This window comes from Agelaius phoeniceus, chromosome 31 (genome assembly GCF_051311805.1).
Source record: "Agelaius phoeniceus isolate bAgePho1 chromosome 31, bAgePho1.hap1, whole genome shotgun sequence".
In the NCBI taxonomy this organism is placed as follows: domain Eukaryota; kingdom Metazoa; phylum Chordata; class Aves; order Passeriformes; family Icteridae; genus Agelaius; species Agelaius phoeniceus.
Window position 1 is genome coordinate 5,247,782 of NC_135295.1, and position 27,749 is coordinate 5,275,530.

The window sequence follows — 27,749 nt, forward strand, 5'->3', positions numbered from 1 at the left end:
ATAATAGACTTCCAACCATAATATTAATACTATTATTATTATTATTATTATTATTATTATTATTATTATTATTATTGGGGACAATTCTGATAAATAATTACCAAAAAGAATATATTCATCCCTACTGTTCAAGCATCAATTGACTTTTAAAACATAAAACATAAACACTCATGTTTGAAGCCTAGAAAACATTCATTCTATTGTTTGAATAATGATTTCAGTCTACAGGAAAACTGTTGCTTAGCTTTTCCTGTAACATCGAACAAAGAGTATTTTGTACTTAGTTGCTATCCTTTTTCTTTGTCCAAGTGAGAACACAATATGTCATTTAAAATATTCTCTCATTTAATTTACATTTTAATCTGAAAGAGAATATGGGTTTAAAAATCATACCACAGCATTAACGTCCCTTTGCACTCAGAAACATATTTCTTGTACCTGTTCAATTTAAAGCAAACCCACAATACTCTAAGCACCTGACTCAACTTGTAACTTCTCCATCACTTCTTATATTTTTTTTCCCTCTGAAAATAACCAGTGTGAGCTGTAGCTTGTCTCTCATGTGTTAAGTTCTTCACTGGCTTTGCATAAGAAGATTCACAAGCACATGAGTTATTCTACACTGCTTATTTGTCTCAAACATCTGATCTAAAACACGTCATTTGATTTGTATTTCTTAATATTTTATAGGTGAGTTAGTTCTGAGTCATTTTTCTCTGTTTCCTGTGTCTAACCAAGATGATGAAGGACTTTGTTGATACATCAGACTTCACTGAAACAAAGGCTTCACACAGATCAGGCATCTAAACTATTTGTTCATTTCAAAAGTGGTATTTTGGCTACAGTATATTTTTTCCACTTGTGTGGTAGAAATATTCCTCTGGCACAGTCGAACGTGATAGGTCCTATTTTGGGAGGTCAAGATCCCAACCAAGTGTGGGAAGATTGTCTGAAGAACTTAAAGAAGCTGAAGCTGAGGAGAAAGAGACGTTCTTTAGAGCTTGTGACAGACATGATGGCCGAGTGGCCCAAAAGGGTGCCTGGGAAAATCAAGATGGGATGGAAACTTTATGGTGTTGCTTTATTAATTTTTGCTTCTTTTGGGGACAGTGTAGACCATCAGGCATGGGCCCCACCGCAGCCCAAAACTAACATATGGGTCACCCTGGCAAACTTAACCAAACAAGAGACTATTTGCCTGTCACTGTCTTCTCCTGGCAATCCGTTCACAACTTGTTTGGTTGGATTACCAGCAGATCCCTGGCCGTGCCCTTTACATGTACCAACTTGTAAGGTCAGCAATGCTAGGATGAATGTGGACAATTGGGATCAGTGGATTTCCCGCTTTCCTATAGCACCACAGGAGCCCCAAGAGTTAGAGTTGTTAGGGTCAGTGATGGCAGATGCATGCATTCATTTTAACCATAGAAGCCTGCTGTCAGTCAAGAACCACTCTAATGTTATAACTTCCAGCATGACTGTCTACCGAAATGCATCGGCCTGGTGCAATTATACAACAAAGAGAGTGTCAGTCTCATCAAAGGACCCTATTCAATTGCCAGCCGGATATTTCCTGATATGTGGAGACCGTGCTTGGGCCGGTATCCCATCAATGCTGCACGGGGGACCATGTACACTTGGACGGCTGTCTCTACTTACACCTAACATGTCCATGATACTGAACATGAGCTGCTGCCATCGTAGAAGTAAATGAATGGCTCATGCCTTTGCAGCTGACTGCCGAGACAATGTAAAGTTTTGGTCCCCAGCGGCCATAGTTGCAGCATCTTTCTTAACTCCAGGGGTATCGGCAGCAGGTGCTCATGCTATTTTAAATAAGTTAGGGTGTTGGCTTGCTAAACAAACAAATGCAACTTCTTTAGCAATTTCCAGTCTTTTGCTTAATGGAGATTCTATTCGCCATGCGACACTTCAAAATAGAGCTGCAATTGATTTTCTCTTACTTGCACAAGGCCATGGCTGTGATGAATTTGAGGGCATGTGTTGCATGAATCTTTCTGATCATGCACAGTCTGTACACTCACAGCTCTCTGAGTTACGGAAGTTAACTGGGAACTTACAGGTAGAATCAGGCCTTAGTATTGATGGATGGCTCAAATCTTTAAACCTAGGATCATGGTTACGCTCTATTGTTAAGGTTAGCATTGTAGTAGCTATTGTAGCTTTGTTGTTAGTATTAGTCTTGCCTTGTTTTTGTATATGCTTGCAGAATATGGTGCGAAAGATGATAACTACCGCATTTAATCAAACCATGCTTGTTCAACAGAAAAACGGGGGAAATGTAGAGAGCTTTTTGGATAATTGGTTAGCTGAGAAAGGACATTTCGATGTGATACCGATGGATAAGGATAGGGGAAACAAGCTGGGAACTGAGCAACCAGTGTCTAATCACTGACAAAGGTCACAATGACCTTCTCTGAAATGGGAAGACGGGGGAGAAAATCGCTTGCCAGAAAATGTAGATATCGCAGGTAGAGAAGTTAGAAGAATGCAAACATAGAAGCAAAATATTTGTTAGAAGATAGAAGTAGGTGTGGTTGATCTAAGTGTGCTTTAACCAATAATGAGCTCAGCTTTTGCAATATGTATAAGCTTCATTAACACCAATATAAATATGTGTGGGTTTTCAATAAACTTTGGGATTTGCTATTCACGCATATGGTGTGTCGCATTTCTCCCGCCGTTCACGACATGTACCCATTAACCGCTGTATACTAGAACCGTGCAGTGGGTGGTCTGCCCCAGTCACTAAGGCTAGTTGCTTTGTGCAGTTGTCCTCCCATTCCTATTTGAAAATGATCATCCCTGCCCCATTTAAAATTAATCTGCAAGTTCATTTAATATCAAATGGGAGCACTCATCTCCTCCAAAAACGCTATCGATAAGAGTGGAAACCATAGCCGAATTAATCCCTCTGTCTGCAATTGCTTTAACAATGGCTTGCACATCCTTAGGGTTTACCGGCGAGTAGGTTCTCTGATTTCCGCCGTGCCCCCCCACTCAGACTGGGAAAGCTAGCGTGGCTGATGGGGCCCAATTGGCGCATGCTATTTTTATTTTCCTCCAGTCTGTAAGTGGAGTTCGTCTCTTTTCTAACTTCCCCTTAACCCAAGCAGGAGTGTTGTGATTACTAATCTTACATACTCTCGCTCCCTCCTTGTCGGAGTCGGAATCGGAGTCAGCTACGGACCGCTTGTCTAACCACTCATCCCAGCTCGAGTCTGACTCAGGTCCAGAAGTCGACTGACTGGATACTTACGGACTCCAGAGCCTTTTTTTCAGGCTTTGACCCCGCCCCTTTTTTCTAGCATTGGGCAGCTCCTTCCCTCTAGGCTCGCCCTGCCTCCTGGTGGGGGAGGCTCACCTCTTACAGGAATATGTTTCCAAACGAACGCTCTGAGGGGCTCTGATTCCCCCTCCACATCTCTACCCTCTTTCCTGCTCGCACGTGTCTGTGCTGTCCTGCAAACCTTCTCTATTCCCACCGACCGCGTCCGCGTCCCCCCCGTCTCTCTGGGGTTCGGCACTACCCTGTGGTGCGTAAGGTGGAGGTCCCTCCCAGGCACCCTCAGACTCCAAGTTAATGGCGGCGCTCCTCGCCTCCCCTGACAGCCCGTCCCAAAAAGACCCCACCTGCTCTTATCCCTCAGCCGGTGGGCTTGGGCTCGGGAGCTGTAAAGAGGGTCCCCGTGGCTGCAAATCCTTGCACTCGGCAGAACCACAATCGCCCATAGTCTGCGGAGTTGCCCCAACACCCAGCCAGGGCACTGCTAGCAAACAGTCCCACGTGGCTTTCCAAGTTCCCTGCTCTTGCCGAGCCTTTTGCAGAGCCTGTACCACTTTTCCCCATGATTTAAGATTTCTCCCCAAACCTGAGGACATTGTTTCCTTGGCTAGAGCCTTGGTACATTTATCTCATATTTTTGGGTCGAGTATGTTCATCGGCTGGTCAATGACCCCAATTTGCAACAGCCTCGACACTGTGAGGGTAAAGTCTTTTGGATTACAATCAATACCCCATTACTTATGGATCTGAAATACGACCTTCGCGAGAGCTTCCATCCTCCTTGCTGGTCCAGGAGCGTCCTCCCCGCCGAGCAGGCACAGCCACTACGGCCACCATTCACCCGTCCAGGAGATTCCTGTTTCCCGGCTAATTTCCTAGGTTTTGGCACCACTTGTTGCCTCCGCTGAGATGTAGTGACCTGGTTCAGGAACGGCACGGCGGCAAACCTCCAGCTGCTCAGGCCATGTGCTCACAGACACTTATATGGTGGATGGCAAAATGGCGTTTATTAACTGTTTACATGGGGTTATATAACCTCGTTTCTGCTTGCATCACAAATGGGGGTCACTGGCCAACAAACAGGGGGCTAAATAACTTTAAGAGCTGAGGGGAGGGGTTCTGTCTGCCTGTACAACGTGATTGCCTGTCCGATTGCCTGTCCCTAACTTCCCACAGGTATCGACATCCTCTGGCATATCCAGAGTGCTGAGGAACACTTAGAAGAGCAGATGCATAAATAGGCGGGGGAAATACACCTGCAGGATCACCCCAGAAAGATTCCAAGGGGCTCTGGGTCTGTTCCCACAGCCCCAGTGACTTTTCCCGCTCTTCATTTCCATTTCCATCATTTTACCCCTCAATTTCACAAGCCCCCTGTGACCCTGGTCACAAGGGTTTTCAGGATGAAGAAGAGACGAGAATGTTGACTCCATGATCAGAAGGCTTGATTTATTATTTTATGATATATGTTACATTAAGACTATACTAAAAAGCAATAGAAAGGAAAGGGTTTCTTCAGAAGCTAGCTAAGCTAAGAATAGAAAAGAATGAAATAACAAAGATCTGTGTCTCAGACAGAGCAAGAGCCAGCTCTGCCATGAGTGGTCAGGAAATCCAAACATCCACAGGAGACCAATCACAGGTCTACCTGTTGAATTCCACAGCAGCAGATAACCATTGTTTACTTTTGGTTGCTGAAACTGCAGCTTCTCACAAGGAAAAATCCTAAGAAAGGATTTTTCATGAAAGATGTCTGCGACAGTCCCCCAGTTGCTGCCTTGATGATCCTTGGGGGCAACTGAGCAGGGAACGAGTTGGGGGAAGCCCAGGGTGGGGGAAGCAGGGGTGAGGGGTCTGCAGGGAGGGCTGGGGAGGCTGTGGGGGATGGGGGTGCCCAGCTTTTACACCCCCAACACTTTCACTTTCTCTCTCCCGCAGCAGAAGGAAGAGGCTGTTTGACACGTTTGTCACACGGAGGGGGGGTTCTGTCCTGGGGGGGTACATCAAGGGGGCTCCTGTCCTGGGGGGATCCTGTCCCAGGGGGGACACGTGATGGACAAGGGGCTTCTGTCCTGGAGCATGGCAGCTTTGGAGGGGTCCAGACTTCTCCATTCTTGCTCGTCCCCTGCAGAATCTGAGCCAGCAAGAGGAGCTGGGGAATGGAGCCCGAGCCAGGAAGGAGACACAGACTCCTGCTCCATGAAGCCAGTGCCCATCCAAGGGTGATGCCCAGCCATGGCCCAGCCCCACTGCACAGGGATGGCCATTGCCCAGCCCTGCTCTGCCCAGCCCCAGCTGGCAGCCAGCACCTGAGGGTCTCCCAGGCCCCCTTGGCTTTGATTCTGGCAGCTTTAGAGCTGCTGCAAAGGTGAGAATTCTATGGGGGGGAAGGCCTGCCTGTGGTTTCTGCAGCTCTGAAAGAAGCAGAAACCCTGATGGGAGCTCAAACAGTGGCTCTGAGAAGACCTTTGATGGTTTTCAGAGCAGGACTGGCTGGTAACTGCCCCTGCAGGGGCAGCTGTGAGGCAACCAGTCCAGAAATGCAGCAATTGATCATTTGTTCCTCTTGGTAAGGGACTGAGAGAGCTCCAGAAGAAGAGCAAATCCCGCACCAATCTGCTCAACAAACTGCCCTGGACCCTCCTCTTGAACAAAGCCTGCAGCCTTGAGGTACCTCATGGAAAGAATGTTTGTTCTCAGGCTGTGGCCATCAGATAAGAGGGAAAATGTGGAAATACCGAGCAGGGGCTCTGGCTGCGACCATGGTGGAGCTCTGGGGAGTGACCCTGTCTGGATTCCAGGTGTCCCCAAAGCTGCTCCATCCCTGCATTTCTCACCTGAGTGAAAGGCTGAGGGTTTGCAGGAATTGTGGTGTAAAGCCACCAGAGGTGCTGCTGTGGACCCGAGAACTGCCCAGGGTCAGGTGCTGCCTTCCTTCCATTTGGGAACATGGAGAGTGGTTGCGGGTGTTGTGCAGGGCGTGTGCCTGGCCCCGGGACACTTTTACGCTGCCAGTGGGCACTGGGATCCAACCTGCTGCCTTGGCGGCTTCTGCCCGCTGCCGGTGGTGGTGCTGGGACCGATTGGAGGCCGTGAGTTTGCAAAAGGAGCGATTTGCCCTCCTGCCTCCCGCCCGAGGCCGCCATGGCCCCTGAGGGAATGGAGCTGGAGCGGGGCGCCCCCTGCTGGCCGGGAGTGCTCCCTGCAGCGCCCCCTGCTGGCCGCGGTTATAACTGCCACAAAAACCAACAGCGCTGAGCGGGAGGGAAAGTTCTGGGTTTGTGTTGTTGGTTCTGTTCTGGTTTATAAATTTCCCAGTAAAGAGCTGTTATTGCTTTTCCTACAGTTCTGCCTGGAAGCCCAATATTCTTTAAAATTAAAGAAAATTTTAGGTATGGTCTTCTTTCCATTCCAGGAATGTTCCCACTTTCCTGAGCAGATTTTTCTCATTGAAACAAGTTGTCAGCTCCTGGGTTCCAGCATCGATGGGACAGACGATGCAAGAGGAGACAGGGTCGGGGACTTGGCCACCTCATGCTCTGCCATTTAAAAGCCAGTTGGGCCACCACGGGCCCTCTTCCCAGCTGGCACTTCTGGTCACCCGGCCACTCAGGAGCTGGCTTTGGAAGAGCATCACACTGTCCCCAGTGTGCCATGGCTGACAGATTGATGGACAGGTGGGGTCCTGTCTCACCAAAAGCAAGGCCTGACCCACCCCTGCCACATAGAGCTCTTCCAAAATACCTCCAGACATCAAACTTTTCCTGTCTCTGACACCCCGCCCTGTGCCATGGCCTGATCCTGACTCCCCTGAGAAAGGGGGAGGCTCCAGAACCCCCACAGGGCATTCGTGAGATCCTCGTTTGGGGAACACGGCAGAGGAGGGGTTTGGGACAGGGAACAAGAGAATCCAGAGCCTCCTGAAGGCCGCTTTGGCCATCAGAGCAAGGAAGGTCCAGGGCTCTGCCAGGTTCCTCTGGTGAGAGAAATGTGATGGGGGAAAGGTCTGAGGTTTGTTCCTTTTTGCTGGCTTTCCCAGGAAATCGTTCCTTGTGTGACAATTTGGACTCTGAACCTTGTTGCTGTTGCTATTGATTTTATTCTCTCTCATTGCAGTTTCAGGAAATTCTTCTTCTCTCAGCCCTTTGGGATCTTTGTGCCCCCACGGGGAGGGATTGGGGCAGTTTTTAGTGGCAGCACAGACACGAGTGGGTGCCCATGGGTGGGGACCCCCAGTGCCCCCAGTTCCCCCCAGTGTCACAGCACATTCCCGTAGATGTCACCGGGTTCCCGCAGTCGCCCCTGGGGTCCCCGCAGCTCCGCGTAGGTCACCTGGGGATCCTGGAGTGTGGTGGCACGGGGGGACACTGCGAGAGACACAGGCTGTGGGATCTGGGTGGGGTGACACTGGTGGGTGACGTGTCCCTCTGCGTGTGTCCCCCCCATACTCACCCCCTGCCCTCTTGGTGACCACGACATGGGTGTACAGCACCTCCCCCTCCTCTGGGGGGGCCGAGGGATCCGGGGGGGCCCTGAGGGAATAAAGGGGATGTGGGGGAGGGAATGGGAGGTCTTCAGGGGTTCGGGTAAAAGGGGAGAGTGTGGTTTGAGCTCCCCACTCACCTTTCCTTGAGCTTCCTGGCAGCTGCAAAAGAAAGAGAGGAGGAGTCACTGTGGGGTCCCAGGGCCCTGACCCCTCTCAGGATTGCTGAACCCCCATGGGATGCCCAAGCATCCCTGAAACCCCCCAGAATCTGTGAACCTCTCCAGTGGCCCCAACCAAGTCAGCCTCAAGCACCCAAACCCAGCTGGGACAAAGACCACCAAACACCCCCAGGGCCCCCGTGAAGAACTCCCAATATCCCTGCAGGACCATCCAGACACTGCCCAAACCCTACAGGACTCCCAGCCAAAGTCACATTTCTGGGGCCGTGGGTGCCGCCCTATCGCTCCCCAACTATGTGGGCCTCTACAACTCCCTGGGACCCCCGTCCCCGTTGTCACCCACCGACACGGTGCCACCGGTGCCAGGCCACAATGACACCCACGAGCAGGAACAAAAGGGCCCCACTGACCCCTGTAGCCACTGCAAGAAACAGAGGGGGACACATCAGGGTCACCCATGACCCCAGGGGTCTTGCATCCCCGAGTAACCTTGTATGACCCCACCTGTGACCCTGTGTGTCTCTGTGTCCCACGCTGTCGCCTCCAGGGCCAGCTCAGGGCTGAGTGCCCGGAACACGCGGTGCCCGTCCTGTCCCAGCTGGTTGGTGGCCATGCACTGGTAGGTGCCCGAATGTCCCACATCGATGGCCCTGAGCTCCAGGAGGGGACCCTGGGCCACCTCCTTCCCGTTGTGCAGCCAGGTGAAGGTGACAGGGGCTGAGCCCACCTGCACTGAGCAGTGCAGGGTCACGTTGTCACCTGCACGCACCTGGTGTGATGGGGGACTGGGGATGATGGTGGCATTGGCCACAGGCACTGTGGGGACATAAAGAAGGCTGGCACTGGGTGAGGTGGGATGGGGGTGCTGCGGTTGGGTCACCCCCAGCCCGAGGGTCCCGCTCACCCAGGACGGTGACATTCAGGGGGTCACTCTCAGCCACGCTGTACCCATTGCTGACCCGGCACCGGTACTGGCCGCTGTCATTGTCCCCAACGTGGTGCAGCTCCAGGTGGGGGCTGGTGCCCAGCAGTGTCCCTGAGCCCTTCTGGTGCCAGGAGAAGGACAGGGGACCTCTCCCTGCGGCCACCGTGCAGCTCAGCACCAGGCGGTCCCCGAGTGCCACCTGTCCCCTGGGGGGCTGTGCTGACAGGGACACCCCCGAGAGCGGGACCCCTGTGGGAGGGGGTGACAGAAGGAGACAGTGAGGGACCTCGGGGGTAAGGGAGGGGAAGAGGGATCCCAGTGAGGGAGAGGCTGCGAAGAGACTGGGGGGTCTTGAAAGGGACTCCGAGGAAGGATTGGGGGGTCAGGGAAGGGACACGTGGTGAGGGAGGGGGCTGAATCCAGGGAGGGTACAGGGACCCAAGGGAGGGGATGGTGAGAGCTGGGGAATGTGATGGGACTTCAGAGAGGGGGGAGGGAAGCTAGGAAGGGGTGAAGGGACCCAGTGAGGGATGGGGTTTCCTGGCACTGATGGAGGTCCCCAGACAGTGATGGGGGACCCAAACAGACCGTGAGGGCTCCCCATGCCCATCCCCGCACTCACTGTGCACCGTTACACGGAGCCAGGCTCTGCTCTTCTGCACGACCCCCCCTCAGAGTGCACCTGGCAGCTGTAATTCCCCGAGTGGGAGACCCCCAGGGCGGGCACCAGCAGCTGCGGGGACCCCTGCAGGCCCCCCACCACCTGCCCGTCCCGGTAGAACACGTGCAGGAGGGGGGCTCGGGGCCTCAGGGGGCTGGGGGTGCTGAGGCAGCTGAGAGTCAGGGGGGATCCCTCGGTGGGCATGGGGGGACCCTCACGCACCAGCACTGAGAAGAGCTCAGGGAAGGAGAGGGGAGGTGAGGACTGTGACTCTGAGTCTGCTGGGAAGGGGCTTTGGAGGTGTCAGGAGATCAGAATTCCAACTGTGGGGGTGCTCACCGTGCACTGTCACTGTCACTGCTGCTGACCGTGAATGAAAGGGCTTCACAAAGCCACTGCAGCTGTAGTGACCGCTGTGGTGCAGCTGCAGGGGGGACAGCAACAGCTCGGTTCCCCTGAGGGACCCCCACAGATCCTTCTCCTCCCGGTAAAATTGCACCCTGGTGACCGGGTTGTCCTGCCAGCCCCGGCAGCGCAGGGTCACTGTGTCCCCCTCCAGCAGTGCCCGTGCTGGCACCTGCAGCACCAGCTCATCTGTGGGACAGGAGGGTCCCATCTCACTGAGAGGCTTGAGACAGGTGCAAGGAGAGTCCCCATGGCACTGGGGACATGTGGGTGCACTGGGATGAACTGGGATGTTCCTGTGTGCAGGGCACCACACAAGGGGTGTGAGGCCACCCACAGAGTGGAGCCCACCCAGATCTATCAGCGGCCACCCAGATGATTTAAGATCCCCACTCACCATCTAAGACTCTGACGGGGGGGCTGTGCCCACTGCCAGGTCGGTCACACGTGTAGGTGCCACTCTCAGTGACACTCAGGTGGTCGAGTCCCTGCTGCCCCCAGAGCTGCCCATCCTTGTACCAAGTTGTGGCACCAGCGGTCCCCAAGCCCTGGCAGGTCAGTGTCACCCGGTCCCACAGCACCGCCGGCCTCCAGGGGGGCTCCACCAGGAGCTGGGTGGTCTGGGCACCTGTGGGTGACAGGGGACACCAGCCTGCCATGGCCAGTGTGGGGCTGGGGACAGTGGGGTAGGGCCATGGCATCCCCCGAGGACTCACCAGCAAGGCCGAGGGTCTGGGCTGGAAGGGAGAAGGGACAGGGCTGGGTGGGGGTGGTACCATGGGGACAGAGGCACCGGGGGCACAGGGTGTGGGAGATGTCCCCAAACTGTCCCCATGTGGACAGCAGTACATTCCTGTCCCCCTTCCTCTATCCCCACATCCACCCCATGGCTCTGGTGACCTCATGCTCTGGCACTGCTGGCATTGGAGACCTCAGGGGACCCCACAGCCCCCCTGTGCCCCCTCCCCTCCCCATCCCCGGGTTGTCAGGCCCATGCCCGGGGCACTCACCCCACAGGAGCAGCGCCACCTTCCCGGCCATCCCGGTGTCCCCAGCCATGTGCACTGGCTGTCACTCGCTGCTGTGGCCACCGCTCCCCTGGCTGGCGGCTCTTTGGATGAAGGGGAAGGAAGCGAGGTCACGTCCGTCCCCATGTGTAGGTGGCCCTTGGTGGGGGCAGGGTGGCCACAAACTGGGGACAGGCTGGGGACAAGGCTGGGTGGGACAAGGTGGGACATGGAGTTCCAAGGAGGGGGGGGCTCAATGGGTTTGGGGAGTCAGGGATGAGTGTGCAGGAGAATGGGGGGTCCCAGGGATGGGGTCCCTGAACAATGGGGGTCCTGAAGAGGTGGAGTCACCTAGGATTGGGGTGGGGGGCATGGAAATATGGATCCTAGGGCTGGGGAGACTCAGGGATAGGAATCCTAATGGAACGTGAGCTCCAGGGATTTGGAGTCATGGGATGGGGGTTCTTTGGATGTGGATGATGGGTGAATGGGGGAGCTGAGAGGATGAAGGTCCTGGGGGATGGGAGATTTCAGGGCTTGGAATGAACAGGAGAGGGTTCCTTGGGAATGGGTTCCTGGGCCATGGAGATCCTGGGGAATGTCAGTACAGGGATGGGGCTCCCAGGCAATGTGGGACATAAGGAATGGGGGTGCCATGGTTGGAGTCCAGGGGAACGGAGATGCCAGGGATGGGCAGTGGCTTGATGGACACAGGGATCACAGCTCCTTCCCTGGGTGCCTCAGATTTTGGTGTGACCCAGGGCCCAGCACTGCCACCCCTGGGGTGCTCATTTCCTGTGCAGGCATCACATGGGGGTCCTGGGTAGCTCTGCCTCTGTGCCCTCCCCTGCCCTTGACTTTTTCCTCTCTTTATTTCTCTTTTTTCCTTATTTTCCTCACTTTTGTGCCAGGTCCCCTCTGCCCCCGTTCCTGGCTCAGCAATCCCGGGGAGCACCTGAGCAGGGAATGGATTGGGGGGAGCCAGGGGAGGAGGAAAATGGGGAGCAGGGGGTGCAGGGAATGGTGGGGAGGCTGTGGGGGAAGGAGGTGTTGGGCTGTGCCCCCTCAACACTTTCACTTTCCTTTTCCTGGGCAAGAAGGAAGAGGCCGTTTGTGCTGAGAGTCAGATGGGAAAGGGGGGGTTCTGTCCTGGGGTGGCACATCCAGAGGCTCCTGTCCTGGGGGGATCCTGTCCCAGGGGGTGACACATCCTGGCATGGGGGCTCCTGTCCCAGGGATGGCAGTTCCGGAAATGTCCCTGCACATTCCTGGCCGGGTGCCTGTCCCAGGGGTGGCACATCCAGAGGCTCCTGTCCTGGGGGGATCCTGTCCCAGGGGGTGACACATCCTGGCATGGGGGCTCCTGTCCCAGGGATGGCAGTTCCGGAAATGTCCCTGCACATTCCTGGCCGGGTGCCTGTCCCAGGGGTGGCACATCCTGGGGACCCCTGTCAATGCAAGGCTGGGGCCCAGCCATGGCCCAGCCCCACTGCACAGGGATGGCCATTGCCCAGCCCTGCTCTGCCCAGCCCCGCTCTGCCCAGCCCCAGGTGGCAGCCAGCACCTGAGGGTCCCCCCTGCCCCCCTGGCTTTGATTCTGGCAGCTTTAGAGCTGCTGCAGAGGTGAGAATTCTGTGGGGGAAAAAGGCCCTGCCTGTGGTTTGCTCAGCCCTGCAAGAAGCACAAAACCCCAAGGGGAGCCCAAGCAGTGGCTTTGTGAGGGCCTTTGATGGTTTTCAGAGCAGGGCTGGCTGGAAACTGCCCCTGCAGAGGCGACTGTGAAGGAACGAGTCTGGAAATGCAGCAATTGATCATTTTGTCCCTTGCCCCAAGGGACTGAGAATACCACAAAACAACTGCAAATCCCACACCAATCTGCTCAACAACCTGACCCGCGCCCTCCTTCTAGAACAAAACCTGCAGCCCTTTGGAATCTCATGGAAAGAATGTTTGTGTTCTGGATGTGCACAGCAGAAGAGAGGGAAAAGTGTGGAAATATTGAGCAGGGGCTGCACACAAGGGGCTGGGGAACAGGGGTGTCACAGCAGGAGCAGGGAGTGCCCAGGCAGGGGAATTCAGGGCAGGCTGGAGTGGATTTACCAGGGAATCAGACCCTGAGGCACACAGGGGCATTTCCACAGATTCCTGTGCACTGTCCCAAGCATGGACAGAGCTTCTCCCTTTCCTCCAAGAGAAGTCAATCAAGTTTCAGGGTGGGAACGAGCAAAATGGGAAGAGTTCCTAAATATGGCCCAAGGAAAGGCTTCCTTAGGTGCTGGGTTGCTGCCCAGCAGGCAGGGAACAATCCCATGGAGCTGTTGGACACTCAGGGAGATTTCACCCTCTGTGTTATCCACAAGAAAACGCGACTGTGGGATGCACCAAGGGGCTCCTAAAGCGACCCAAAAAGTCTCATTTCTTTGTGATTTGTTTGTGTTTTTATTATGAGGGACTTGTTGGGACAGAAAGCGTTATAAGGATTTTACAAACCAGAGCATTTTATACCTTGTCAGATTGATTTTTGCTGAGTTTGTTCTTTATTGGGAAAACAATGGTGTGGGAAAGATTTTTGCTTTTATTCTATGTGTGTGTAATTTTGTCTGAACCAATTGGGCATCAAGTGTTGCCTGGGATGGCTGAGCCAGGAAATGGGGGGACCTGACCCAGGGGTGAGTGGGGCAGGGACACAGAGACTCCCAGGACAGCCCTGGGGTGCTGCAGGTTGGGGGCTGTGCTGGGCTCTGGGTCACCCCAAAATCTGAGGCACCCCATGAAGGAGCTGTGACCCCCGTGCCCACCCAGCCACTGCCCATCCCTGGCACCCCCATTCCCCTGGGAACCCAACCATGGGACCCCCATTGCCTTGGTCTCTCCTCCCTGGGGACCCCCATGCCAGGACTGACATTGCCCAGCACCACCATTGCCTTGATCCCATCCCATGGGCTGCTTCTTCCCCGGAACCCCTATTCCCGAGGGTTCCCTTTTTCCCCCTGCACCCCCAGCCCTGGCACCCACTTGCCATGACCCCAAATCCCTGGGGACCATGTTCCCACAGCACCCCCATCCCTGAATGCCCCCAGGCATGGAGACCCCAATTCCCCTGCACCCCCATTCTGCTGGACACCCATCCTTGGTTCCCCACATCCCCTGAGCCCCCCCAGTCCTGGCAAGACCATCCCCCACCATGTCCCCAGACTGTCCCACCATGTCCCCAGCCTGTGCCCAGCTTGTGGCCACCCTGCCCCCATCAAGGGCCACCTCCATGTTGGGACAAGATGTGACCTCGCTTCCTTGCCCTTCATCCGAAGAGCCGCCAGCCAGGGGAGTGGTGGCCACAGCAGTGAGTGACAGCCAGTTGTCACAAGCCGTCCTCACGGATGGGTTTCGTGATGGTTCGTGATCTCAGAGTGCAAGAAGAACCGACACGGTCGAAGGGGGTTTGCAGTGATAATCAAAACAAATGCACCTTTATTGAAACAACCACAGTGAAAATGCCTTGGGGAGGAAATGGGGGAAAGGGAAAAATAAAAGGGAAAAGAGGGAGGAAAAAGTAAAAGGTATGTAGCTACCAAACGTAGTACTGCGGAGTCCTTCGGTGTCCAGCCGATGGAGTTCACCAGGTCACGTCCAGGGAGATCTCAGGGGTGCAGTCCATCTGCACTCTAATAATACCCTTTTTTGATGGGGGGAGGGGAATAGATCTTGAAACCGAATCAAAGGTAGTCTATTGTATCCTCGGGGAAAAGAATGGTATTTGGAAAGGGTACACACAGTCCATATTCTCTGCAGTGGGTGAGAGCCATTGTCTTCGTGGTCCAATGCTCCCACCTGCAACATCCATCTTGCTTTGGTCAGCTTGCCTCCCCCCGCACACCTCCCTGGTTGGGGGTTTCAGTCCCAGGCCTTGGAAAGTATGAGAGGGGGGCCTTCTCACATAGGGGTTTCATGTCTCGGTTTTTCTCTGGTGAAGAGGCTTCTTACATTTCAGTTTGTCTGTCACGGTGATTGCAAACGAGCCAGAGGGGTCTTCTTAGGAGGACCAGCCAGAACTCAGGAGAAGTTCAGCCAGGCCAAGAGAAAAATCCCACAGCTATTGTTGCAAAAGGTCAGAATGTCCTTCTTTCTTCTTGTTGAGCTCAGTGTAGCATATAGTAAATACACCTGTGAAAACAAAACTTTAGCAATGCTCTCAGGTCTCGGGGCCTGGCTGGCATATGACTTTCTCCTACAGGGCTAGACAGGGGGGTCTTTTCTTCAGTGGTCTCCCAATGATGATTGTGAGGCAGATGAGGGATATTTCAGACAGACTCTCACACCAGTCCACATGGCTGGCAACACCGGGATGGCTGGGGTGGTGATGCCGTTCCTTTGGGGTGAGTGCCCTTGGCATGGGCCTGAAAGCCTGGGGATGAGGAGGGGAGGGAGCAAAGGGGGGCAGCAGGGTCCCCTGAGGTCCCAAGTGCCAGCAGTGCCAGTCCGTGTTACCCACAGTGGACATTGGTTGGACTGGGGATGTAGGGTGACTTTGGGGACAGGAAGAGGGGGCAGGAATTTGGGGATGGGGATGTGGGGACAGGAATGTGGGGACTGGCACCTTTGGGCTCTGGTAGCTGTGGGGATAGGGTGGGGGACAAGGCAACTGGGATGCAGGGACAGAAAGGGACAAGTTCCTGTTCCGAGGGTATCTGTGCCACACAGATGTGGTGCACAGGTGGCTGTGACACAGAAATCTCCCCCTGCTTTGCCAAATCTTTTGGGGGCCACCCCCACGCACTTTCTCACAAGAACGGCTGTCCCCATGGGGACACTTTGGGGACAGCCCCCACACACTGTGCCTAATGTGCCTCTGTCCCCGCAGTGCCACCCCCACCCAGCCCTGTCCCTTCTCCCTTCCAGCCCTGACCCTCGGCCTTGCTGGTGAGTCCTCGGGGGATGCCATGGCCCCACCCCGCTGTCCCCAGCCCCACGCTGGCCCTGGCAGGCTGGTGTCCCCTGTCACCCGTAGGTGCCCAGACCACCCAGCTCCTCGTGGAGCCCCCTTAAAGTCCTGTGATGCTGTGGGACCGGGTGACACTGACCTGCCAGGGCTTGGGGACGGCTGGTGCCACCACCTGGTACAAGGATGGGCAGCCATGGGGGCAGCAGGGACCTGACCATTTCACTTTCACTGAGAGTGGCATCTGTGAGTGTGACAGACCCGGCACCAGGTTCAGCCCCCCTGTGACTGTCTTAAATGGTGATGGAAGTTTGGGTGTCCCCAGCCTGGCACCCACGGGGACCCAAGGAGTCTGGGTGGGCTCCGCTCCATGGGTCACCTCCTGTGTGACCAGAGCCCATCCCCTGCTCTGGGGACATTCCAGAGCATCCCAGACTGAGGGGATCCCAGTGTTGGCATTGGGAACCCCTGGTGCACTGGGTGTGACCCAGTGGGGAGGTCTTGGTGCCATGGGATGTGACAGGATCCCTCTGTCCCCCAGACTGGCTGGTGCTCCAGGTGCCTTCGCAGGCGCTGCTGGAGGGGGACACGGTGACCCTGCGCTGCTCGGTGCAGGTGGGCTCAGCCCCTCTCACCTTCACCTGGTTGCACAATGGCCAGGAGGTGGCCCGGGGTCCCCTCCTGGAGCTCAGGGACATCAATGTGGGACATTTGGGCACCTACTGGTGTGTGGCCACCAACCAGCTGGACCTGCACTGCGTGTTCCAGGCACCCAGCACTGAGCTGGTCATGGCTGTGACACTGCAACAAAGGTGGGGCCACACGGGGTTATCAGGGAGTGCAGGACACCCAGGGTTCAGGGTAACCCTGATGTGTCCCCTTCTGTTACTTGCAGTGGCCACAAGGGTCGGTGGGGCCCTTTTGTTCCTGCCCCTGCTCGTGGGTGTCATTGAAGCCTGGCGCCCGTGGCAGCACCTGGGTGGGTGACAATGGGGGGACAGGGGTCACAGGGAGCTGTAGAGGCCCCCAGAGTTGGAGAGCAATAGGGCAGCACCCATAGCCCCAGAACTGTGCCCTTGGCTGGGGGTGCTGATGGGGTTTGGGGAGGTGCTGGAGGGTCCTGTGGGGATGTTGGGGGTTCTTTCAGGGGCCCTGGGGGTATCTGGAGGGGTCTCTCTCCCTGCCGGGCTTTGGATATTGAGGCTGAGTTGGTAGGGGGCACGGGGGAGGTTCATGGATTCTGGGAGCTCCAGAGATTTTTTGGGGTCCTGAGGAAAATTGTGGGTCCTGCAGGGTTTCAACAATCCGGAGAGGGGTCAGGGCCGCGGGGAACGCCCACAGTCACCCCTCCCCTCTTTCTTTTGAAGCTGCCAGGAAGCAGCAAGAAAGGTGAGTGGGGGGCTCAAACCACACTCTCCCCTTTTACCACAACCCCCAGGACCTCCCATTCCCTCCCCCACATCCCCTTTATTCCCTCAGGGCCCCCCAGATCCCCAGAGGAGGGGGAGGTGCTGTACACCCACATCGTGGTCACCAAGAGGAGAGGGGGTGAGTGCAGGGGGGACAAACGCAGAGGGACACGTCACCCACCAGTGTCACCCCACCCAGATCCCACAGCCCGTGTCTCTCGCAGCATCCCCCTGTGCCACCACCCTCCAGCATCCCCAGGTGACCAACGCGGAGCTACGGGGACCCCAGGGGCAAACATGAGAACCCGGTGACATCTACGGGAATGTGCTGTGACACTGGGGGGAACTGGGGGCACTGGGGGTCCCCACCCATGGGCACCCACTCGTGTCTGTGCTTCCACTAAAAACTGCCCCTCCTGCACCCCATTGAGGCACAAAGATGCCAAAGGGCTGAGAGAAGAACAATTTCCTGAAAGAGCAATGAGAGAGAATAAAACCAACAGCAACCGTAACAAGGCTGAGAGTCCAAATGGTCACACAAAGACCGATTTCCAGGGAAAGCCACAACAAGGAACAAACCTCAGATGTTTCCCTCAGCACGTTTCTCCACCAGAGGAACTGGCAGGGCCCTGGACCTTCCTTGCTCTGGTGGCCAAAGCGGCCTTCAGGAGGCTCTGGATTCTCTTGTTCCCTGTCCCAAACCTCTTCTCTGCCGTGTTCCCCTCACGATGATCTCACAAATGCCCTGTGGGCGTTCTGGAGTCTCCCCTTTTGCCAGGGCAGTCGGGATCAAGCCATGGTACAGGGCGGGTTGTCAGAGACAGGAAAATTTGATGACTGGAGACATTTTGGAACAGCTGTGTGTGGCAGGGGTGGGTCAAGACGTTCATTTAAATGAGAAATCTCTGTCAAGGAAAGAGGGAATTTTCTCGGAATGGAAAGAGACCCATGTCTAAAATTTTTTAAATTTGAAAAATGATGAGGCTTGCAGGCCAAAATGTGGGAAAAGGAATAACAGCTCTTTACCGGGAAATTTATAAAGCAGAACAGAAGAAAGAACAGAAACCCAGAACTTTCGCTCCCGCTCAGCGCGGTTGGTTTTTGTGGCAGTTATAACCGCGGCCAGCAGGGGGCGCTGCAGGGAGCACTCCCGGCCAGCAGGGGGCGCCCCGCTCCAGCTCCATCCCCTCAGGGGCCATGGCGGCCTCAGACGGGAGGCAGGAGGGCAAATCGCTCCTTTTGCAAACTCACAGCCACCAATCGGTCCCAGCACCACCACCGGCAGCGGGCAGAAACCGCCAAGGCAGCAGGTTGGATCCCAGTGCCCACTGTCAGCGTAGCAGTGTCCTGGGGCAGGCACACGCCCTGCACAACACCCGCGACCGCTCTCCATGATCCCGAATGGAAGGAAGGCGGCGCGTGACCCCAGGCAGGTTTCGGGTCCACAACAGCATCTCTGGTGGCTTTACACCACAATTCCTGCAAACCCTCAGCCTTTCACTCAGATGAGGACGGTAGGGATGGAGCAGCTTTGGGGCCACCTGGAATCCAGACAGGGTCACTCCCCACAATGGCCAGAGCTCCTGCTCGATATTTCCACACTTTTCTCTCTTATCTGATGACCACAGCCTGAGGCCAAACATTCTTTCCATCAGGTTTCAGAAGGCCGCAGGTTATTTTAAAAAAGACGGCCCACTTCAGCTTGTTGAGCAGAGTGTTGTTGTCTTTGCAGTAGTTCTGGGGCTCCCTCAGTCCCTTGCCAAGAGGGACAAAATGATCAATTGCTGCATTTCTGGACTGGTTCCCTCTCAGCTGCCCCTGCAGGGGAAGTTTTCCAGCCAGCCCTGCTCTGAAAACCATCAAAAGCCCTCTCAGAGCCACTGCTTGGGCTCCCTTTGGGCTTTGTGCTTCTTGCAGGGCTGAGCAAACCACAGCCAGGCCTTCTCCCTCATAGAATTCTCACCTCTGCAGCAGCTCTAAAGCTGCCAGAATCAAAGCCAAGGGGGCAGGGGGGACCCTCAGGTGCTGGCTGCCACCTGGGGCTTGGCAGAGCAGGGCTGGGCAATGGCCATCCCTGTGCAGTGGGGCTGGGCCATGGCTGGGCCCCGGCTGGGCCCCAGTATTAAATGGACACCCCAACAACATCAGCCACTCCACAATACACATCACTGTCCCAACACTAACAACATCACAATATTTAATCAACAATATCACCAATAATGTAATATCAATTCATATAATATCCAGCAAAATTCAACTTCCATTAACTTGTTTCTCACAATACATACCAGTAAAGAGCTCTTATTCCTGTTCTCACATCTTTGCCTAAAAGCCTCGTAATTTCAATGTTACAATAGTTCAGAGTGATGGGGGTTGTATTTTCCATTCCAATGGAGGTTCCCACCTTGTTCAGCTTTCTTGACAGAGCAGAACAAAGAAACACCATTTCTGCCCGTTTAACCAAAGAGCTGCATTTTTGTCCCAGGAGCAGTGAACCAGGTCCTGTACCCCTTTGGACCTGGGATGGGCACCAGCAGGTCACCTTAATGGGAGCACTGGGAGGGGGATTGCAGAGCCACTAAGCACACTGGGGTTAAGAGGAACAAATCTGAATTTGATTTATGTCTTAACATATGCTACACATGACTGAATAATTACTCTGTGGTTGTCCATGTGCTGGGAACCCTGTCCCTGGCGAGGCTTCACACAACAGAGAATCAGGGGAGAGAAAGCTTCAGTGATCGGGCTGTGAGTGACCCCCACTGGCTGGTGGGACAGATGCCCGGGAAAAATGTCTGGGAAAAATTCCCAGGAAATCCGGCTGTGGGAAGAGCCTTTGCAAACCAAAGCAGCAAACTGTGACACAACAGGAGCGTTTTGCTTTGGGTTTCTTGGAGGGATCAGGGGCTTGCTCAGAGGGTCAGCTTGGCCCTCCTCCCCTGTGGGATTCACATTCTCATAACCTCGGAGAAGCAGTGAGAGAAGCAAAGAATGATCCAAAAACTTCTTACCTCATTTACTGCTCCTGTGTTTTTCACAAGTGGAATGCATTGTGGAAGATTGTGTACCTGAAGGGAATTAGTAACTGGATTCTGGTGTGAGTGTTTTGATTCACTGACCAATTGAATCCAGGTGTGTGTGTGTGGGGACTGTTGGCTGACAGTCATGAGATTGTGTGCAGTGGAGTGCAGTTGAGTGCTTGGCAGATTCAGTTTAGATGTAATGTAATATGGCATAGAATAATAGAGTATAATAAAGTAAATAATTAGCCTTCTGAAAAGATGGAGTCAGGTGCATCATTCCTCCCAGTTGTCAGGCAAAAATATCACCCATACTCCCCCCCGCCGTCACCTTTTCCTCCTGGTGGTCCTTCTTCCCCGTCCACACCCGTTCTTCCCTGCTTCACTGCTTCCCCGAGGCAGCTCATTCCTGCTCCTCCTGGACGTTCCTTCATTGCTTCCCCGATGGAGCGGATGCTGCCTGCGCCCACCCGCCACCTCTGCCGCGTTTCCCATGCTGCCCACAGCCCCGAGCCTGCTGCACCTGCCCACGGCAGCCCCAGCCTGCGGCAGCCAGCCCAGAGCCACCAGTGCCCAGCACCAGCCCGCAGCCAGCCCGCAGCAGCCTCTGCAGCCATCGCTCGCAATGCCAGAGACACGCAGGTGCCGTCCTTGGAAATCACGCCCAGCCACTCACAAAAGCCATGTGGGCTCGCCCTGGCTTGCAGCACACACACTCCATCTGCCGAGCTGATGCCCACAGAGCGCCCGGGCTTCTTGCGGTAACGCTGTCCCTGTCTTCTGTTTCTCTCTCTGTCCTTTTTCCTTTCTACTCCCTTCTCTCCCCCTTTGGTAAGAACCCTTCCCCTCCTTTATCAATAAACAGTTCTCAGATATAATATTGCCATGTTTGTGCTTCATTTTCATCCGAGAAACCTTTCAGCAAGAATCCTCCCCAAATCCCCCTTTTACAGTGGGATGGGACAGGGGTAGTGGGAGGGGGAATGGGGAAGCCCTGGGTGTACTGCAAGCACTGTGGGGAGAGAATGGGGCAGTCCCTGAGGGTACTTGGGCACTTGGATGGGGCTGGGGAGCCCCTGCAAGTACGAGCAAAGGGATGGGGGAGCCCTTGGGGGTAGTGGGAGAGGAAATGGGGAGCACAGGGTGCCCTGTGTAGCCTCACCCTGACCCATGACCACCTCCCTTGGAAGGATGGGCAACCACAGAAGCCATGGAGGGAGCACCCCCAGTGTCACCCAGTGCCTCCCGCTTCCCAGAGCATCACAACTTTTGGTGTAGATTGTCATAGATGTCACTGGGCTCCCACGGTTGCCTTTGCAGCTCCATGTACGTCACCCGAGGATCCTCCAGCGGGGGTGCCAGGGGGTCTTGGGGTCTTGGGGGGCCGTGTGGGAATAAGGGGGTGTGTGGAAGGGGATGGGAGGTGCTGGGGGTTTGGGTAAAAGGTGTATCATGGCTGGAGCCTGCACCCACCTTTCCTGGTGCTTCCTGGCATCTGCAAAGGAAAACTGGAGGGGTGAATTTGGAGGCCCAGGGGCCCCCATCCACCCTTGGGAATGCTGAATTACCACCAGACACACAATCCTCCCCAGGCCCCCCAGTATCCCTGATGCCCCCCCAGTATCCCTGATGTGCCCCCACTTGTACCAACAGCCTGAGCCCCCAGAACCCCGAGCCTGGCAGAGAGGGGAACCCCAGACAGAACCCCCAACATCCCTGCAGGACGCTCCAACAGCTCCCCAGGGCTCTGAGCCATGGACACTGGGGCCTCAGCCTCTCCCAAGTCAGGGGCTGTGGGTGCCACCCTATGGCCCCCCTTCTGTTGGGCCCTTCCCACCTCTCTCCATGACCCCCGTCACCCCCATTGTCACCCACCCACACGGTGCCACCAGTTCCAGGCCACAATGACACCCACGAGCAGGAGCAGGAACAAAAGGGCCCCACCGACCCCTGCGGCCACTGCAAGAAACAGAGGGGGACCCATGAGGGTCACCCATCACCCCAGGGGTCCTGCACTCCCTGGTGACCCCGTGTGACCCCACCTGTATCCCTGTGTCGTGATTGGCGGAGGAATTGCAGCACACAATATGCGTGGATGACAAATCCCAAAGTTTATTGAAAACTCACACATATTTATATTGGTGTTAATGAAGCTTATACATATTGCAAAAGCTGAGCTCATTGTTGGTTAAAGCACACTTAGATCAACCACACCTACTTCTATGCTCTAATGATTATTTTGTTTCTATGTTTGCATTCTTCTAGCTTCTCTACCTAGGATATCTACATTTTCTGGCAAGCGATTTTCTCCCCCGTCTTCCCGTTTCAGAGAAGGTCACTATGACCTTTGTCAGTGATTAGACACTGGTTACACAATCCCCAGCTTGTTTCCCCTATCCTTATCCATCGGTATCACATCGAAATGTCCTTTCTCAGCTAACCAATTATCCAAAAAGCTCTCTACATTTCCCCCGTTTTTCTGTTGAACAAGCATGGTTTGATTAAATGCGGTAGTTATCATCTTTCGCACCATATTCTGCAAGCATATACAAAAACAAGGCAAGACTAATACTAACAACAAAGCTACAATAGCTACTACAATGCTAACCTTAACAATAGAACGTAACCATGATCCTAAGTTTAAAGATTTGAGCCATCCATCAATACCAAGGCCTGATTCTACCTGTAAATTCCCAGTTAACCTTCGTAACTCAGAGAGCTGTGAGTGTACAGACTGTGCATGATCAGAAAGATTCATGCAACACATGCCCTCAAATTCATCACAGCCATGGCCTTGTGCAAGTAAGAGAAAATCAATTGCAGCTCTATTTTGAAGTGTCGCATGGCGAATAGAATCTACATCAAGCAAAAGACTAGAAATCGCTAAAGAAGTTGCATTTGTTTGTTTAGCAAGCCAACACCCTAACCTATTTAAAATAGCATGAGCACCTGCTGCTGATACCCCTGGGGCTAAGAAAGATGCTGCAACTATGGCCGCTGGGGACCAAAATTTTACATCATCCCGGCAGTCAGCTGCAAATGCATGAGCCATTCGTTTGCTTCTACGATGGCGGCGCCTCATGTTTAGTATCATGGACATGTTAGGTGTAAGTAGAGACAGCCGTCCAAGTGTACATGGTCCCCTGTGCAGCATTGATGGGATACCGGCCCAAGCATGGTCTCCACATATCAGGAAATATCCTGCTGGCAACTGAATAGGGTCATTTGATGAGACTGACACTCTCTTTGTTGTATAATTGCACCAGGCCGATGCATTTCGGTAGACAGCCATGCTGGAAGTTACAACATTAGAATGGTTCTTGACTGACAGCAGGCTTCTATGGTTAAAATGAATGCACACATCTGCCATCACTGACCCTAACAACTCTTAACTCTTGGGGTTCCTGTGGTGCCATAGGAAAGTGGGAAATCCACTGATCCCAATTATCCACACTCGTCCTAGTGTTGCTGACCTTACAAGTTGGTACATGTAAAGGGCACGGCCAGGGATCTGCTGGTAATCCAACCAAACAAGTTGTGAAAGGATTGCCAGGAGAAGATAATGACAGGCAAATAGTCTCCTGTTTAGTTAGGTTTGCCAGGGTGACCCATATGTTAGTCTTTGGCTGAGGTGGGGCCCATGCCTGATGGTCTACACAGTCCCCAAAAGAAGCAGAAATTAATAAAGCAACAGCATAAAGTTTCCATCCCATCTTGATTTTTCCAGGCACCCTTTTGGACCACTCGGCCATCATATCTGTCACAAACCCTTAAGAATATCTCTTCTTTCTCAGCTTCAGCTTCTTTAGGTTCCTCAGACAATCCTCCCACACTTGGTTGGGATCCTGACCTCCCAAAATAGGACCTATCACATTCGACTGTGACAGAGGAATATTTCTACCACACTTAGTCTGCAAAATACAGGACCGAGATATCCCCAAAACACGTTTGACTAAATGTTGTATTTCCCACCTAAACCATGCAAGGATTTTCTGTTCTGGGGACTCATACAATTGTAACCCTTGGCGGCCAGGTAGTCCTGTGAACAATTTAGGATCTCTCTGCCAAGAGTTAAGCCGCCAATAGAAACCACACCTTTCACACCACAACTCAGGTAATCGAGTTTGGTGTACCCACTTAGTTTCCTGACAACCTCCACAGAAAAGCAGTACCCATGCAGTACAACGTCTATCTTGACACTTAATACAAGCTAAACCCCTAGGCCCTTCAGATTCAAAATCAGAAAGCATCGAATACAAGCTTAATATGTTATCAAGAGATTTGCACCGATCAACTGCTCGATCGAGGCAGCATCACACTGTCCTTTCAGCTTGAGAAGTATCGGTCGAAGGATGATCAGCAGCTTCGTCTCCACCCGCTGACGATCCTCTTCACTCAGCTGATCGAGGTGTTCCATCAAACACAGCTGCTCGGGTCCATTTAGCAGGTACCCACAGAGATCCTGTAGGGGTAGAAACACAAAGATATCCGCGGCCCCAATATAACACCTTAGCAGGACCTTGCCATTGTCCTGTTTTGGGATCCCTGTATCTCACCCATACATCTTTCTTTACACCATCTGTTTCATGTACATAGTGACGAATCACAGCAGGAACCTCTTTTTCCCCAAAAACACACAGGTGGTTCAAAACAAACAAACACTTTAACAATCTCTCTTGTGGCTCTCTGGTATCCATATATTTACTCAGATATCTTTTCAAGGTACCATTTGCTCTCTCTACAATCACTTGCCCTGTAGGAGAATTGGGGAGGCCTGTCATGTGTTCTATCCCCCACATCTGCAAAAATTGCTTTATTCTTTTGCTACAGTAAGCAGGCCCATTATCTGTTTTGATGCACTGTGGCACTCCCATTACTGCAAAACAACTGCTGAGATGTCTCTCTACCTGCCCTGCTTTCTCACCAGTCTGTGCTGTGGCCCATATAAAATGACTGTAAGTGTCTATGGTAACATGTACATACTTCAACCTCCCAAACTCTGCCACATGTGTGACATCCATCTGCCAGGTCTCATTTGTGCTCAGCCCTCTTGGGTTAACTCCCAGACCTAAACCAAAGCCTCCATTATGATGACTACATATAGGACAGGCTTTGACTATTGCCCGTGCCTCCTCCATAGGTATTTGAAATTCTCTATGGAGGCCCTTTGCATTCTGGTGGAACATGGAGTGTGCCTCCCTGGCTATGGTTTGTTTGGGAATCGGAGTTGCTTGTGTGATTGAGACTAATTTATCTGCTCGCATGTTACCCTCTCCCAGACCAATATCCCATTTGTGACTTCTGATATGGATAACACAAAAGGAATGCTTTCTTAGCTTAATTGTTCTCTGCAGTTGCATAAACAGCTCATGTAACCTCCTGTTCTGAACCTCTTTTATGGAGGCATCCTCTATTCGCTCACACACTCCTGCAACATACAAAGAATCTGTTACAATGTTGAGAGGTCCAGAGAAATGCATCATGGCCCATACAACAGCCAATAGCTCCATCGTTTGCAAAGTGTCCAACTCAGTAGCTCGGAGTATATGATGATGCCATTGTCCCTTTTCTAGCCAGGTCACTGCTGCAGTTTTGGATTTTCTTCCTGCATCTGTGTAAACAGTTATAGCATCCGATAAGGGCTTCAGTGATCTTTTTGGGCATTGAATCCAACCCCATTGTCCTATCACGACCCTTTTTGAGCAAATCAGCTAAAATTTCAATTTTCTGAAGAAGGGTTTTATGTTGTTGAAGTGGAGGAGATACCCATTCCAAGGCCCATATCTCCCCCGTTTTTCTGTTATGCTGAGTAAGTGCACCCAGTAAAAATTTTGGTCCACACCAAACTGTCAGCTGTATAGGGAGATCAAGATCACGTCTCCAAACACTGCCTTGTGTAACACAGTCCGATATCTGCTGCAGTGTCTCGTGGACAAAGAGCAATAGTAAAGAAACAGTCCTTCAGATCAATAATCAAAAGTGGCCAGTCCCTCGGCAGCACAGCCGGATTAGGTAATCCTGGTTGCAAGGGTCTCATAGGTAATCCATCAATAAGGGTGGTCCCTTTACTCCAGTTGGAACCTTTTCTGGGTGAATAGTCATCAGGGTTACTGTGGCTACGGTGCCAGGTCCACTCCGAGGCTCCCGGTGGTGGCGGGCTGGAGGCAGGTTGAGCTGAAGTGGTGACAGCTGCTACCTGTGTCCGGGCAAAGCGGCTGGTTGCCGGGAAGCAGAACCGCGCCGGGCAGCCGTGGGGCGGGCGGACCCCCCCAGAGCCCCTGCCCCACGGGGGGTGGGAGGCCCGTCCTGCCGCCCCCCCCCTCGGCTCGGGGTCGGGGCGGCCGCGGAGCGGATCCGGAGTGGGAGGCGGCCGCGCTGCAGCTGCTAAGCCGCCCAGGGCCGGGGCCGGCACGAGCCCCCCCGGCGGGATGGCTGCGGGCCGCGCTGCGGCGGGGAGGCTGAAGGCACGGACGGCACGGCTGGAGTACGCGCCGGGGGGGCCGCTGCCCGAAGCAGAAGCTGATAGCTGCAGAGAGCTGCTGTTTAGAGCAGGAGCTAGTGTCGGTGGGGAGCCAAACCAGTCTCCGTAACTCCTGTTTCTTTCATGGGCTGCACTAGCCTGCTGGGCAGCTCTTTCCTCTGCCTGGTATTTCAAGAATTCAGCATGCACGACTCGCCCTAAATTTCCCAACTTTCTCGCGGCTTTATCATCATCTATGACTGCCTGCCACAACTAATCCCCAAATATACGGCACTCTGATAACCTATGCACTGCGCGAGGATTCCGAAAAAGTCTCTGTGCATACCCATGAGCTAACAACCCATTAAGCTCTTTCTGCAAATCTATACCCTTAACCTTACGCTTTTATAAAAAGCTAGGAAATAAATCATATGCTGCTTGCCTTTCTTTATCCGTGTTAAAGATAACAGCGCACTTCTTGCAGCCCTTTCAGGCTTCCGGCAGCACGTATCGCCCGGGGTCTCTGACGAGGTCCCCAGGGCACGGCACCTTCCCTCTTTCAGCGGTGCTTTTGCCGTCCTCAGCTGTGATAGGACCTGAACTTCTTACGCCACTCGACCGTGGCTACCGTTGAATCACGTCCGGGGTTCACCATTTGTCGTGATCGGCGGAGGAATTGCAGCACACAATATGCGTGGATGACAAATCCCAAAGTTTATTGAAAACTCACACATATTTATATTGGTGTTAATGAAGCTTATACATATTGCAAAAGCTGAGCTCATTATTGGTTAAAGCACACTTAGATCAACCACACCTACTTCTATGCTCTAATGATTATTTTGTTTCTATGTTTGCATTCTTCTAGCTTCTCTACCTAGGATATCTACATTTTCTGGCAAGCGATTTTCTCCCCCGTCTTCCCGTTTCAGAGAAGGTGACTATGACCTTTGT

The 27,749-nt window shown here is 53.6% G+C and overlaps 1 protein-coding gene across 1 annotated transcript; it reads right to left on the reverse strand.

Moving 5' to 3' along the window:
• Positions 1–7,564: 7,564 nt before the first annotated feature.
• LOC129133532 (Fc receptor-like protein 2) lies at positions 7,565–13,891 on the reverse strand. Its single transcript, XM_077191919.1, is given in 13 exon segments — positions 7,565–7,674; positions 7,760–7,839; positions 7,931–7,952; positions 8,316–8,443; positions 8,506–8,788; positions 8,877–9,146; positions 9,520–9,567; positions 9,570–9,822; positions 9,911–10,152; positions 10,361–10,591; positions 10,680–10,700; positions 10,993–11,074; positions 13,874–13,891. Coding segments are annotated over 13 exon segments (1,788 nt in total).
• Positions 13,892–27,749: the final 13,858 nt, after the last annotated feature.